Source organism: Mustela nivalis (assembly GCF_964662115.1).
Source record: "Mustela nivalis genome assembly, chromosome: 2".
Classification (NCBI taxonomy): domain Eukaryota; kingdom Metazoa; phylum Chordata; class Mammalia; order Carnivora; family Mustelidae; genus Mustela; species Mustela nivalis.
Genome location: NC_139021.1, coordinates 19,564,829 through 19,581,137, shown reverse-complemented (window position 1 = coordinate 19,581,137; position 16,309 = coordinate 19,564,829). Strand labels below are relative to the sequence as shown.

The window sequence follows — 16,309 nt, the reverse complement described above, 5'->3', positions numbered from 1 at the left end:
AATAAATCTGTGTTCTCACATACCATCTGTTTTGTTAAAATATCATACAGCAAAAGCAACTCTTTTTCCTTTGGTATGTAATTCTGTAAGTTCTTACACATGTGTAACCACTACCACAATCAGGATATAGAAGAGGTCCAGCATCCCAAAGAGTACCTTGCGCTATGCCTTGGATCAATGTCAGATCAATGGAGTCATACAGAAAGCAACCTTGTGAGGCTGGCCTGTCTCAATCAGTAGGTCTTTGAAATTCACCTCAAGCATTACATGTATCAATAAGTTTTTTTCTTCCTATACTGAACAGTATTTCACAGTATAGACTGGACCACTGATTACTGTTCATTCATTCAGCCACTGAAGTACATGTGGGTTGTTTCTAGCTTTTGGCTATCACAAACAGAACTGCTATGAACAACTGTATATTGTTTTTCACGTGATTTTAATTTTCATTTTTGTAGTACAAATACACAAGAGCGGGCCTGCTGAGTCAGATGGTAAAATATGTTTAGCTTTGTAAGAATATGCCAAACTGTTTTCCAGAATGGCTATACCATTCCATATTCCCACCATCAATATATAAAAGTGGAAGTTGCTTCATATTCTTGCCAGCACTTAGTTAACATACCATCTAATTTTAAAGGCTACTTTGTATATCAGAGATTGCAATTTCTTTTCAATAGAATTTCAGAAACATGAAATATGAAAGACAGTGGAAGAGACCTGTAATTTCCCCCCAGTTATCTGTAAAATTCAAAAATAAAAAGCAATCATTACATAAAAAGCCATATTTAAACATTACATATTTGACCACTCAGTTTTTTTTATGGGAGATTATTCTCACTTAATCTCCTCATTTCCTGAGAAAAGGTAAAGTGGTCCAAATAAAATGGTGAGTCATTTTAAGTGGAATCTATTGGAAAGTTAGTTATGAGGAACAATCTTCTCATGGTTTGGATTTCAGTGTTTCCTTTCATAATATGAATCAAATATGTTTCTTTTCATAATAACCTCACTAAAGCCAAAAATCACAAGGCAGGATTATAATAAGTGTTTTCAATTTTCAGAATAATAGTGACTGCAAAATATTAATATGTCCTTGCCCTGTAACCACGATCATCCCCAAACTCCAGCTCCCAATCCTCATCCCCTCAAGGAGACAAAGCTTAAAGAAACAAGCACTGTTGTAGGAGATACTGAAAAACTAGTAAACTAGATTAATCAAAATAATTTTCTCCAAGAACCTATCATAAACATTTATATTAAAATAATCTGGTAATTCTTTGTCAATAACAATATAACAATATACTTCTTTAAACTATAAGTGCAGATTTTATAAAACTTAAGATTCAGTTATTTGTAAACTTCTCTATTAAAAAAAAAAACTCATGGAAGTGCAATAATATCAGAAAAGTACATACACTCTAAATATACAGCTAAATAAATTTTCACAGAACGAAAGTAGCCAGAATACAGAGCAAGAACAGAACAAAACCAAAGTAGCCATTTGTGAAAGGCTAATGTATTTCAAACTATAGAATAATGAACACAGATAAGGTCAAAATGACTCTACAGCTATGCATCTATCATTTAATTCAAATAGGAAGAACTATATCTAGTTTCAGGGCTACCACATTTAAGAAAAAACAATGACAAATCAGAGTATATTCAAAGGGTGAGAATGGTAATAAATTTGGCAAGAGTTTTAGATGAGGAAGGGTTGAAAGTATTTAGATCATGTAGACTAGAAAGGGGAAAACAATATTTAATTAGGATAAAACAATATTTAAATGGATAATTTTGTGAATATCAGAGCAAAACAAACTGTAGTTTGATATAATAAGGAATTTTCTAGCATTCAGAAATAATGAAAGGGGTGCTTTAAAATATAGTGAGCTCTCCAGAGCTAGAAGCGTTCAAGCAGAAGGTGAAACAGTACAGGAAAAATTCCTGTTGATGTTTTGACTAAGTCAACTTTAATGTTACTCCAACCACCATAACTTAATCCCAATTAATACTAGTAAAACAACTGGCAGTGAGGCATCCTAGCTGAGTTAAAATATAAAACTATCTTAATATAAAACTTACTAAACCATAATCAATAAGGGAATCACCTATTTCTACTATGTATTAGTAAAATAACATTTAAAACCTTTAGGTAGTAGAAGCCTGTATTAAATAAAGGACCCACAAAATCTTTTTTTTAAAAGTAGCAAAAAAATAAAATTAAATAGCAATTAAAAAAAATCAACTCCAATTACTCTAAAAATAATCATTCTAATCACTCAACAGCTACTTCATTTATATCTCAAGATTGGTCATTTCTACTATCATTCCTGAGTGAAAATGAACATAGGAGACAGGAATTAAACTGATGCTTGGAACTCTGGAAGACTGAAGCTTTTCAAGCAAAATAAAAAAGATCTTCTCAAAGTCACAAAGCCTACCTAGGGAAGGAAAAGAACCAAAGTAAAAAGATGTCAGCCACTGTAGGCTATCCACAGAAACAGCTTCTCTTGCAAAATCTACATTTATTTCATTCTAAGAAAAAAGAATATAGCAAGGAAAAAAAAAGAGAACCAAAAAGCCATAACTCCTACAGGACCAACTGTAATTTATCAACAATATATAAGATTCAAGTATAAAATATACTTCGAAAAAATTGCTGCAATTATTTTACTGGCAGACAATAAGCCTCCCCCCTCCCCGCCCCAAAAAAGAGTGAGAGAGAGACTGAGTGAGCAAGGGCCCTATCCATGTAACATAACAAACAGGGTTTTTAACTGCATCTGGTCATTTAACAACTCAGCTAACACTTAGTTGGGTAAAACAGGCAAAAGTATAGACACAGAAATGTCTTTTAGTCTGTTATCTAAATGTTTCCCTTCCTTACATTCTCCCTGTAGTAAAAAGATACTGAATCTCAACCAAGGTCAGCACACACTTTCCATTAAAAATAAAAGGGCCTGGCGCCTTAACTTTAAAACAAATACGAAGAAATGTGATGAAGTAGTATATTACTTTGACTGTTAGGGCATTCTTGTTTGAAATACATTTAAACACATTCTGGTAGTAAAGATCAAATGTTATCACAGAATCTAATTTTCAATTTCAAAACTGCTATACTTAATTTCTGTTTCAGCTTCAGTGTGAATTTTATTGGTTTCTGAAAGTTACTTTAGAAACAAAGGTGACGGAAGTATCCAGGGAGCACAGTAAGGACCTCAACTCTCGGCCTTTCCCAAAGTTCTCTAAAAGTAATATAATCCAGAAGAGAGATTTTCCACATCTAACTTCTAAGGAAAGCAGAATTTCCTCTGAATATCTGGCACGCTTCTATCTTGTGGCTTATCAATCACATAAACAACAGAATTTCCCTCTTCGGTATGGCAGCCAGAAGTACCAAACCCAAGTCTAGTTCTCCCACAGTAACTGTGCAGTAGCTTTTGTTAGCGTGTGCCCACTACCTGATTGCTTTTCACTGTTCATACTTTCATTAGCTTCTTTTTAAAACTGGTGTCTAAGAAAATTCTACAACCAATTTCAAACCCTTTTTAAAATGAGTCAGAGAATAAAAACCAGGAAAAAGTAACTAACATCCTCTCTCTTAAAAAATAAATGAAATTCTAGCGCTTGGAAGAAAAGCAGGGGTAGGGAGCAAGTATTTGCTAAGTGACCATGCCTAACTGAGCTATGGTTCTAGCTGAAAAAATTAAAGTGCATTTTTGAAAAGATTTCCCTTTATAACCTCCTTTCCTTTCCTTATAATGCTGTAAGTGATAAAGCATCTTCCCTACCACTAGAGAAAAATTTTAGGGGATATGATCACCTCAAAACAAACATGGCAAAAGTACAGCTTGCTTCCTCAACAGCTGTGGAGTCCACTGTTCCTGTCATTGGACTGGCACTGATTATATTCTCTGAGACCTGAGCAACAGGTAAAGCAGATGTGCAAGCCCTGTTCTGTGACTGGCAGATGGAGAGGCTTCTTACCCTGTCATGAAATGCAGAGTTCTAGTACCAAATGGGTAGTTATTCTAGGCTCTAGGAAGGCAATGGCTTCCCTACCTGCTTTTTTGCAGGTGCCTTTTCTTTTCAATAGTGGTGTATATTTACTATCCCAAAGGCAAGTCATTTCTACTTCTCCCCCCACCCTCCCCACCCCCGCCCCGCGCCCCCAGGGGGAAAGAGGATGCAAATGAGCAAGTGTTTTTTTTTGTTTTTGTTTTTTTAAAGATCTTATTTATTTATTTGATAGAGAGAGATCACAAACAGGCAGAGAGGCAGGCAGAGAGAGAGAGGAGGAAGCAGGCTCCCCGCTGAGCAGAGCCGGATGCAGGACTCGATCCCAGGACCCTGAGATCATGACCGGAGCCGAAGGCAGCGGCTTAACCCACTGAGCCACCCAGGCGCCCAGCAAGTGTTTTTATGAGTTCTACAAGTGTGGCTGAAAAGTAATGTAATTTCAACAACTACTCATCTCTGTGAAATGGGAAGTTAAAGAAGCAATTCAGAGATTCCCTGAATTTTTCCAACAGCATTTCCTTTTCTCTTCCCTGAGTTGTAAAGCTTCTGAACCAATGATAATTGGAACCAAAAATACATCTAAAGCCTCTTTTCTCAAACCTTCTAATCACCTGGCACACTAGTTAAAAACATAAATTGTAGTATATCCCCAGTTTCTGATTCAGTAGATTTAAGCCAATGCATGGGAATCTGCATTTCTTTTTTTTTTTTTCTTTCAAGATTTTATTTAAGTTCTAGTCAGCTAACATATAGCGTAGTATTAGTTTTAGGATTATAATTTAGTGATTCATCACTTGCATGCAACACCCAGTGCTCATCACAGTAAGTGCCCTCCTGATCACCCATCACCCATGTACTGGATCCATCCCCTTACCACCTCCCCTTCAGGAACCCTGTTTGTTCCCTATTGTTAAGAGTCTTTGATGGTTTGCCTTCCTTTCTGTTATTATCATATTTTTTTCCTAACAAGTTTCCAGGTGATGCTGATGCTGCTTGTCTGGAAATCATATTTAGAGAACTGCTGCTTTAAGGCAATGTTGTACATCTAGAGGAATTAAAATACCATCCTGACTTAAAAAAAATTATAATGAAGTTTTGGCACCTGACCCCAAAACAGAGACTCATGATACAATCCAATGCTATCTAAACTTTGAAAAAACATGTGCCCTCAAATGTAGTTGACAGTACTTAACACAAATGTTACGGGGCACCATGAAGTAAAATACTAAGTGCCTTAAAAATAATAAATAATGCTATTTGCCTAAGGAAATAATTCAAAGGAAAATAAACTGATCTGGGACAAAATATTCACTCAACATTACTTAAGATCTCAAAAGTAATACTTTTACTTAGGATACAAAAGCTGAACAGCTGGAAAACATGCGAACTATAGAATACTGAGTAAATGGAATATTAACCTGACCATAAAAATGACAGAAAGTAAAGCGTATCATATTTGGGAAAAGTGGAGACAAAGCACTTAATTGTAAAAAGTAGGACACAAAACTCATCACAACACATTTACTGATAAAAAACAGAAGTAACCTCTACAGATCTAGTATTTATGTAAAGTGAAGCAAAGAGGCATTTAAAACAATATTTTTATATGATAGTCTGAAACTGTCTAAGTAAAGTGGTCTCTGCTCCAGGGATTATAATAAACACCTAATCTACTAAGATCACATTTAATATTTATGAAGTAATTTTTAAAAACCATTAAAAGTAGGAAAATGGTTAAAATTTATTTCAAATTCTCAGATAATACTTCTTTAAAACCAGTCTGAAGAAAGGAAATTTAGGAACTTACTATTTTGGGCAGAGCTAGTAAAATTTCAGCAGAGCAGTAAAAGAAAAATTATAATTCGGAAAAATATTGCGATTTGAAGTCTAATAATCAGCTAAGAAAAATCTATCAAAAAAATTAATCCAATAATATTGGGAAAATAAAGCTGTTAGAAATATTAACTTTTAATGTATACAACTTACTGTTTTGATTCATTGTGACAGACTTCCAAGGTTGGATCATTATAAATAAAAGCAGCTTCTAAATCATTTATCCTTACTCGGTATATTCTACACTGTTTGCTGTTCAATTTGATTCTGTTCAAGTTCGCAACTGTGGGAAATATAGTCAGTTCCACAAATCCCTGCAAAGATAAAGTATAATAACTTCATTATAATTAAGAATGGTAGGTTTTAGAACATATTTTTTAATCTCTACTACTTACACTTACTTATACTTTTATTTCTACTATGTATACTACACTTCAGAGACAGAATCTCAAATAGCTACATACAAACAAAAACTCTCCAAGTATCTTCATTTCAAACATTACTGTCCTAATGAATGAACAGGTGTGAATTATAAATACTTTATCTTCTTTGTGATTCACTATCAGTGAAAATTAGACATTCTGCTAATAGAAAAGTAAAACGACTCACTACTGTCAAATTCAAGAATTTCCATACAGACTGGAACTCAAACAGGGAAGAAAGAAAAAAAAATAAAAAAAGAGCAGAAAGAGAATCAAAACCAGATTGGTGAGTAAAAGAACATGGCCCTCCAAAATGGGAATCAAATGGGAAAGATGGGCCATTGGAACATGGCATCTAGTGCACTGACTTTACTATCTCAAGTTAAAAAACTGATGTACTCAAATGCCAATTATGGGAGGCATGAAACAGTAGCCTTTAAGGGGCTTCAGGGTGAATAGGGAAACTGGAGAAGCTACAATGGGAAAAGCTAAGATGAAATGAGGCAGCAACATAAAGGACTAAAGCATAGCAAGTAAGATGGCTGCTATTTAGTGAGCGCTACTATATGCCAGACATTACACGCATATGTTCTCTCCAATCCCACTAACAACCTAACAACCGAAAAAAGTACTGCTTTATACTTTCCACAGATAAGTTAACAAAGTTAAGAAAGTCATATAAGTAGTAAGTGGAGGATTCACATTCAAACCAGATCTAAATGATTCCAAAGGATTCCTACAATGCTAGGTTTCTCGTACAAGGTTTTAAATAATACACAAGAAAATTTTTTTTATAACATTCAGCATAACTGCTCATATACTTAGAGATTCTGCAGCCCCAATCCCTCTAATTCCCAAATATGAAGAGAGCCATACATTCTTAAATTATACTATCTATGCAGACCTATGTGGTAGCAAATGAGAACAGAAAGAAGCCAAAATACTGCTGATGAAAGCTGTGTTCAAAGGTGTAAACTACTGGGGTGCCTGGGTGGCTCGATCATTAAGCATCTGCCTTAGGCTCAGGTCCTGATCCCAGGGTCCTGGGATTGAGCCCCGCACTGGGCTCCCTGCTCAGTGGGAAGCCTGCTTCTCCCTCTCCCACTCCCCCTGCTTGTGGTCTCTCTCCTGCTGTCTCTCTCCCAGTTGAATAAATAAGTAAAATCTTAAAAAAATAATAATTATAAAATAAAGGTATAAACTACTAGCTTAATTAGCCTATCAGCAATCCAATGACCAATCTATATGAACAAACTTGGATCAGCTCAAAGAGAGCGAGCAGAATCAAGACAACAGCAAAAGTGAGCTATACTAGAAAAGATTATGGAAAGTGCTTTAAGTCAGTAGCTAGCTACATGGCTGGGACTAAGAACAGGATTTGGCTTTCTAGACTAAGGTTAGCAGTGACAGAACAGTGAATGGAGTGTATTTCATGAAGATAGGGAAAGCCCAGTTTCCATGTATCATCAGGTCTCTGACACCACCTAGAGCCCTAACCTATATTTGCTTACAACATTCAGTTCCTTTAATTTCTACATGCCTCCACTCCCTGTCATCTCTGAGCAATGGCATTACTGCAAGCCCCCAGTCACCTAAGCTCTCACTTAGTCTCATCTCCTTCCTGCTCCTTGTTCCCTCCCAAACACTTCACAGTTGATCATACTCCTATCCTGTTCTAAATCTCTCTTTTGCTATTCAACTTTTTCAAATACTTGTTCTATACCTTCTGGTTTTAGATAAAATGTCTCTTGAAATCCCTCTGACAAGAAGTTACTTATTCTTTCATTCACTATAAATTATGGGAGGGGAAAAGAGGAGACCTCCTAGTTTCAAATGCTACTCTAGACCGCTCATAGGATTTTATATAGCATATGCTATAAGAGCAAGGGCAAGATAATGTCATGTTTAAATGTTATGCTTTCTGGAGGTAAACTGACTGCATTCAAATCCAAGCTCTACCACTTAATGAGTGTATGATCTTGGATTAGTCTAGCTCTGTCTTTTCCTCATCTGTGAAATAGGTGATCTGACAACTCAGCAATTTAATACATGGAAAGCCTTTAAAATCATAGTGGGGGGACACCTGGGTGGCTCAGTTGGTTAAAATCATAAAATAGTGGACATCCAATAAATGCTTAAGACATGTCTTTATCATTCTTTTCTACTTCTTTTCCCATACATTCATGCCGTATAGGTCCACTACCCTTTATTCCTCTTTATTCAAATCTCCCAAATTCTTCAACATTTATCAAAGGCTCACACTCCCCCTTCTTAACCTCTGCCATCACTCTAAGTGATATGAATGTAGATATATTTGATCCGTGCAGTCACAGCTTCAAAGTTCCTTGACCTTAATTCCTACAATCTTCACTTCAGCATCGAGACCACACTCCAAAAGACATATCATTACTGCTGGTAATTACTCCCACGCCGACACTTCAAACTTGAGTGCCCGCCATGCTTATTCTTCTATCCCTCCTGTTATTTCCCGCCCCAGTCTTCCTGGTCAACCACATGAAGTCCTCCAATTCCTTAACCTCCTCCAGTTTCTTACACAATCCTTCTTCTCCATTTATTCAAGATCCTTTATTTCAACCATTCTTCTGCCATCTACCAATTCTCTTGCCTTCCTGCTGCATGTAGCCATCTTTACTGTTCAAGAGTGATCCTTCCACTGGTCACTGGAGGCCATACCCTACAGCAGCCTTTAAAATTCCACTCTATTAATTACCCTCTCCTATAATTACCATGCCTCCTCCCTGTAGAATTTTTTCTGTGCCTATAAACATGTACAAGTCTCACATATCATTCCTTAAAATCTTGAGATCTATCCCACTCAAATGAACTAATTTTTGCTCTCTTCTTGGAGGTATTGTATCTTGATTCTGAAACAATTCCTGGAGTCCCAAAACCTTACCAGTCTACTAGTCATACTGGAAGTCTTTGGAGGTCAAGTACTAATGGGGATAACAGCCCAAGGCTATTTCAGAGTAGGACTCATGCTTATTTCCCCAGTCTCAGAACACACAGTATATATTTTACTAACTGACAAATCCCCATATTTGTTCTCTAACCAGCACAGTGAGCACTACTATAGAAGGGCTAGACAGTAAGTCAAAGCAAATAAACATCCCTTGGGGAACTGCAGAGATTCATGCCATCAGATACTTGAAAGATGCCTACTACATCTTCACTTAACTCTATTATTCGGCCAATACAAAAGTTGAGTAGGTTTTGGAGAATGACAATGAATTATCACAAACCTGCCAATTACAACCACAGTTTCAGATACAGTTATTTTTTTTTTAAGATTTTATTTATTTATTTGACAGAGAGAGAGAGAGAGAGAGATCACAAGGAGGCAGAGACAGAGGCAGAGAGAAAGAAAGGGAAGCAGGCTCCCTGCCTAGCAGAGAGCCCGATGTGGGGCTCAATCCCAAGGCCCTGGGATCATGCCCTGAGCTGAAGGCAGAGGCTTTAACCCACTGAGCCACCCAGGTGCCCCCAGATATAGTATTTTTACTGCAGCAAATCATCATAGCTCTTGGTAACTAGTATCGAAACTAATTATCAAGCAAACGCTTCCCCCACCCCACCAATTCTTACCAGGAAAAAAAAAAATCAGACACAGGTTTTCTTCAAAACAGCAGAACCCCTTCACTGTCATCTAAAAACTAAAAGCTATTATCAATTCTCCTGCTCAATCAAAATATAGTCCAAAAGTCACTTGATTCCAAGATAGGCTATAAAGAATTACACTAGAATATTATAATGACAGAATTATGCTAACTAGACATGATGGAACGAAAAAAGCAAGTTCTCCAAATGCTTTAAGAAAAAAATACATGGATGGCAGAGGATGCAGGTTAAAAAGCATCAAAGTTCAGGGGCCTATCACATTAATAAAGCTTCTAAGGTTCCAGTATTGAGGCATATGAAAGTATTCCTTTCAAAGAAAAGCTAAGTTGCTTCATTTCATACTGCTCACCAAGGTGGGGAGGGGGAAGAGGAAAGGACACAAAACTCGGTAAGCTTCTTTGAATTCCAGAGGCAATATCTAGATCTGGGCGAACTGCTTACTAGGCAACCTATTAAGTTACCAGCTTTGAGAGGGGTCTAGACCAAGAAAAGGTTCTGCAGCAGGTCCAGGCGTGGTTCAAGTCACCTTGACACTTGGGCCTTACAAGTCAGTAGATTCGATGGCACTAGGAATGTCCATGACAGACAGAGGTGCTCTACAGACACTGGTTTTTCCCAATAGAATGACAGTGCAAATTCCTGAGCTTTGAGAGGAAGGCCACAAAGTCTTCTGTCGCTAACCATACTCAAACCAACTACTGGTTTGCTACTAGACCCTTCAATAGAAACTCAACACTTGACCATAGGACTTCCAAAGACTGTTACCTGAAATGATCATAATGATAGGAGAGTAAAATAAAGTGCTGAAAAATAAAACTGGGCAAGTGCAGCAGTTTTCACTTTTAAATAGAGACAAGAGATCTGAGCCAGGGCCAAGCAGGTTCATAAAGGAGAGGCAACACATGAGCAGGTGCTCAGAATCCGGTAAGACGTTCTCCCACTGCTCCTCTACCTCTCCCTCAATCTACACCCATCGTGTCACTGAGAGCTCCCTATGCTCAGCTAACAACACAAAGCACAAGCCCGAATTAGGAGTAAGCACGCAGAATGCTACCACCAGCTGGAAGTGAAGGGAACTGCCATTAGAATGCCACTGAAGTGTGGCCCTAAAAGACAGTGGAAGAAGTTCTACAGCCAGCAGAACCTTGGGAAATTTATCTCGCCATACCCACACTGTAGAAGCAGAGATGTCCTGAAGTATACAACTACACAGATCTATGGACAATTGTTAACAGGCTGGTTAGGACTTTGGTAAGAACAAAATTAAAAGACTGAAAACAGGAAGAGGGCAGGAGAAGTTTATGGATGGATTTCTCAGAACAGGTACAATGTGAATATATCCATGTTGTTATCACATAAATGACCATCAGAGGGCACCCACAGCAGAAAGGACCTCCCCAAAACCAATGGGCAAGATGAGGTAGATACAGCAGACTCTTTCCCTAGTCACCCTACCCAATGCACAAGGAGGTCATAGTGGCAGAACAGACGCTCTACATGAGCCCTATGGCATGGTCTTCCCTCCATCAGGGATGTGCTGACTACCACCACTGCTGAGGGCCCACTGCCACTAGCACAGGCTCATACTAAGCATCCAGTATGGTACTGGAAGGACCAGTCAGTCACTTGGTAGGAGAATGACTATAAGACAGCGCACATCAAAAACATATCTGTCTTTATAAGAGCAGAAATATTCTAGATTTTCCTCCCAACCACAACATACTTGTATAAGACCATACATATCATTATAATATCTCACACATGCCTCTAAGTATACAGGGAAGTGTGGTGATGGGCTCTTACACACAAAATTTACTCGTTTCATCGTGTGCCCTATAATCCAGAAATGCCGGCGTGATCAGCTACTGAAGGCTCAGGTACTGCATCAATTGAGAGACCTCCAACAGGATGCTGTTTGAACTAGTGGACAATATACAAGGTCAGTTTTCCATGGCCAAACTAGATCTGCAAACCAAGGGTAAAAGCTGGAGTGACTCTTCTCACTGTTATATTAAAAAACAAAAAAACACTGAAGGAATCTTTGCTGTCTTTGTAACCCTGGGTTTGGCGTATTTGGTCAGGAGAAACATGCATCCACCAGGGCACATAGTCCTGGTTCCATTACACGGGAAGCTGAGACTGTCCCTTGACCACTTTGGGTTCCTCATGCCACTAAACCATCAGGCAGAGAAAGAGGCCACTATACTGACTAGAATAACTAATCCCAATTATCAAACAAAGAATAGGTTCTGCAACACTGTAAGGACAACAATTCTGTCTGCAGTCCAGGAAGATTCATGGAACGCCTCTTATGGCTCACCTGGCCAACAGTCCTCATCAACGGAAAAGTGCAACAACTCAATAAAGACAGGACAGGCAAGGCTGCAGATCCTACAGGAATGAAGGTCTAGTCAGACCAACAGAAATATCAGCAGAAGAAAAAGGGAAAACGGAACGGGCAGGAGAATGAGAAAGCTGTGCTTATCAAATTTGGCCTTGACACCAGCTAAAGAAAGCAGGGGCTGTGGCAATTAAGTTTCCCATTCTCTTAACTACTTTTCTTTCAACTGTTTTGGATGAAAGATACTGGTGGGAGCTAATACTTCAGTGAGAGTAGAGCTGAACTGCCATATCCTCACATGAATTCATGAGATGAGAGACTGGCAAACCCCCTCAAGGGTCAGGTAGTAAATGGGCTTTGTGGGCGACAGAGCCTCTGTCATAGGTATTCAGCTCTGCCAGCGCAGCTCCAAAGCACTGGGGACAATATATAAATAAGTGGATGTGACTGCACTGCAACAAAACTTGTTACAAAAATAGGTAGTCAGCCATTGCCAACCTCTACAATAATGGGTGAGACTTCATTAAGTTCCCTGTGTTGGGAATGCTAGCTTTTCATCTCAAAAAGACAAAAACAAAATCAAAAACAAAAAAACAAGAAAGAATGTTTTTGGGGGCAAATGGGTAGACTATTCTACATATTCTCCTTTTGCCCCTCCGAATCCACTCTCCATTCTATACCCCGGGATTTACATTAACTGGCCACTAGCTCTTTAGCTTCTAGTTGGGGTGGTCCAATGGGAAGCATGAGGAGAAAACTGGAGAAGAGAAGTGAGCTCGTTTCAGCTAAACTTCGGGTTCCCTGCTACCCAGCTGAAGGAGGCAGTAGCTTTTGCCACCAAAGGCCACACATCCTATAAGGGGACTCTTTCCCACAGCTACTACAGTCTGTTATACCGTAGTACCCTCTTCCTTTGCTTTTTCAGGTTTAGAAGTGTTAACTGTTCCTTGTTGCTAACCCAGCGTGCCCCACCATCTCTCGGTTTCTCTTAACCCTGTTTGTTCTAACTAGTCCTTTTACAACCTTCCCTCAATTAACCTGCATGAATATGCTGCTTATTTCCTTATAGGACTCTAATCCATTCACCACCCATCCAATTTTTCTAGTGGGAAACCCCAGTTCTTTCACAGCTCCTTCCTAACATTTTTAGTACAAATCATCTGCAGTTCCTTCCCATCTGTTATTTTGGCAAAAAAACAAAGCTCACTAAGATTTTGTCTCTTTAATACAGGTCCCCCCAAATTAAGCACTTGGGCAGTCAAAGACTGTCCCAGACTGGATTATATATGCAGAGGCAGAGGAGGTGGAAAGAGGGAACAGACAGTAAGGAGCTGCAGAAGACTCTTTAGTCATCTTGGATTTAAAAATGGCTCCATCACTTGTTAACTTTATGCCCTGAAGAAAGTTACTTAGTCTCCAGCCTTTCAGCCACTTTAATTTTTAAAATTATGATTAAAATAGTGTCTACTTCATGGGGTTGTGATTGAGATCACTCACATAAAACCTTAGTAAAGTCTCATACATAGAATGTACTCAATGAACATTCACTGCAATTCAGTCAATCATGTCAATTCTATTTCTACACCACTTTCATTATTGTTATTTCATTCAGGGCTGCATCATTTCTCCCCAAGATTATTACAGTAACATCTTAATTAAACTTCCTAATTCTCCTATCTTCCCTGCCCAACTAACACAACACAACACAACACACCTAAATATCCTTCCACGAAGTACAAGGTAAATCTAGCTGATCCCTGAACAACACAGATTTGAACGCACAGGCCCACGTATATGTGGATTTTTTTCCTAATACAGGGCGGTACTGTAAATGTATTTTCTCTTCCTTATGATTTTCTTAATAACACATTATTTCCCTACCTTACTTTATTACAATAACACAGTATATAATAAACATACAAAATACACGTTAATCAACTGTTCATGTTACTGATAATACTTCTGGTCAATAGTAGGCTATTACCAGTAAGATTTTGGGAAGTCAAAGTTATACCCATATTTTTGATGGTGCAGGAAGTCGGAACCCCTAGCCCCTACATTATTCAAGGGTCAGTTGCAAGGAATATTGACAGAGAAATTCCCTAAATAAGGAGATGGAACTTAGTGAACCTTTAAGGATTCTAAGATTCCTATAATAGGTTACTTTTTAATTTAACTATACAGCTCATCTTGAGTAAACTTATGCATACAGCGGTAACAGTTCCAAAAGGAAGTTCATGCCATCACCCACCCCCTGCAAAAACCAAAACAAAACAAATGACAACAAAAAAACAAAAAAACAAAGCTCACTAAAATTTTGTCTCTTTAATATAGGTCCCCCCAAACTAAGCACTTGGGTAGCCAAAAACTGTCCCAGACTGGATTATATATGCAATCTATAAATATCAAAGGAAAGGGGCAAGGTCTGAGAGATTTCAAACACCCTCACACCATACCTAACCCTTTAAAAAGCAATGCTCCTAAACCAGGTCAGCCAAGTATCAGAAAACAAAACCGGCCTCTTAGCAGCCAAGTTAAGTCTGTGAGAGCGCTAATCTTAATTTTTCTCACAGAAGAAATTTCACTATGGGCTTATTCTTGTGTCATGCAAAATTCTAAAATGCTTGGTAATAGAGACTTTCACATTCCACAACAGATTAAACAGAATAAAATGTTAATACAGAAACAAAAAGAGAGAGAAAGAAGGGAGATTTGAGGCAGTTGGAACAGCAGCAAGACTATGCACCTTGGAGTCACACAGATCTGAATTCTGAATATTACCTAGTCTTGAAGCATAGTCATCTGGAAGGGAACATTTCTAAATATTGTAATTTGTTACTGCTTATAATTGTTGAGAATATACTTACTACAACAGATTTTCTCTGGAAGTTTATATTGTTGATGCAGACAACCTGATGGGTTGTATATTAAAAAGAAAAAGAAAATATTACTATTATTAAATAAAAACATAATTCTGCGGAAGAATAATCAGGAAGTTCTAAGCAGCTCACAATCCTACTAATTAAGGTAACTGCACGTTTAAAATTTAGCAACAGCCACGAAAATAGATTTCTTCGTATAAAAATAGGAAGCTAGGTATTTTAAGAAAAACACTTATTGACCTGCAAGGGACATTAAATATGTTGCACACTGCCATTCAAAACCATACATACTGCCCACATAGGGTCCTACAAACGGCATTTCCACCACCGTGAGTGGGCTCTCGTTTCCCACTAGATTTCCCAGGGTCACCAAGGCAGCGTCAAGCAATCACAAAATTTAACTAATAAGAACTAAAGCTACAAAAGGAAAGGAATACGAAAAAATACTTATAATTTATATGGCCTTGGGCTTTCAAAGCCCTTGTCTCCTTTCTTCCTGTTCATCCTGGCAGGCTCTAAACCAGTCGGCGGCATGAAGCGCTCCCACCGAGCTTGGCTTCCCGGTTCCCGGGGGACTGCGAGGTATTACCAGCCTCCGGCACCTCCCACTCCCCGCTCCCCCACGTTCCCGACAGTCATGCCCCGCGGCCAGGGCTCCCTCGGCGCCCACACCCCGCCGCGTCCGATCCGCCGCCGCCTCAAACTTGCTCCCGCGATTCGGTTCCTTTTCGCCGTCTCCGGCGAGCTTGTCACGAAAATGCTCCTTTCACCAACCGCTCCAAGCCACAGACGGCCGACATCTTGCCTGTCACCTCTGACCTCTGGCGTCAGCGGAACTGGGACGGCGCCGAGGGCGGGAGCCGGAAGTTCTGTGCCGGTGGGTGGGGCTTGCGCGACCGCATTGGGGGTTTTGCTTTTGCTTTTTCCGGCACTTGGATGCCTACTGTTAAAAATTAGAAAATACATAATGGTTGGAGAAGAGCGGAGCGGGGAATGGGGGTGGGGTCTTAGAACCAGGAGCACATGAAACCAGAGAAGAGGGTCCCGCCGGTTTGCTGAGTGAAGGGACAGCATGAACTTATTGAGCCCCAGTGACTGTAGCTGTGAGACCTGTAATTAGACCCAGGTAGTCCTAACTTAGAGGCCTCACTAGGTACTGCTGCCTCGGT

General features: G+C 39.0%; 1 protein-coding gene across 2 annotated transcripts in view; it reads right to left on the bottom strand.

Annotated features, from left to right (window-relative positions):
• The window catches only part of TAF2 (TATA-box binding protein associated factor 2), a 91,491-nt gene extending 75,541 nt beyond the window's left edge, over positions 1-15,950 (bottom strand). For both annotated transcript variants that reach the window (XM_082713751.1, XM_082713752.1), the window contains exons 1-3: positions 15,592-15,950; positions 15,126-15,180; positions 6,010-6,170 (exon numbers count right to left, since the gene is read on the bottom strand). In XM_082713751.1, the coding sequence (XP_082569877.1) occupies positions 6,010-6,170; positions 15,126-15,180; positions 15,592-15,674 (299 nt within the window). In that variant the 5' untranslated portion in view covers positions 15,675-15,950. The remainder of the gene's footprint in view (positions 1-6,009; positions 6,171-15,125; positions 15,181-15,591) is intronic.
• Positions 15,951-16,309: the final 359 nt, after the last annotated feature.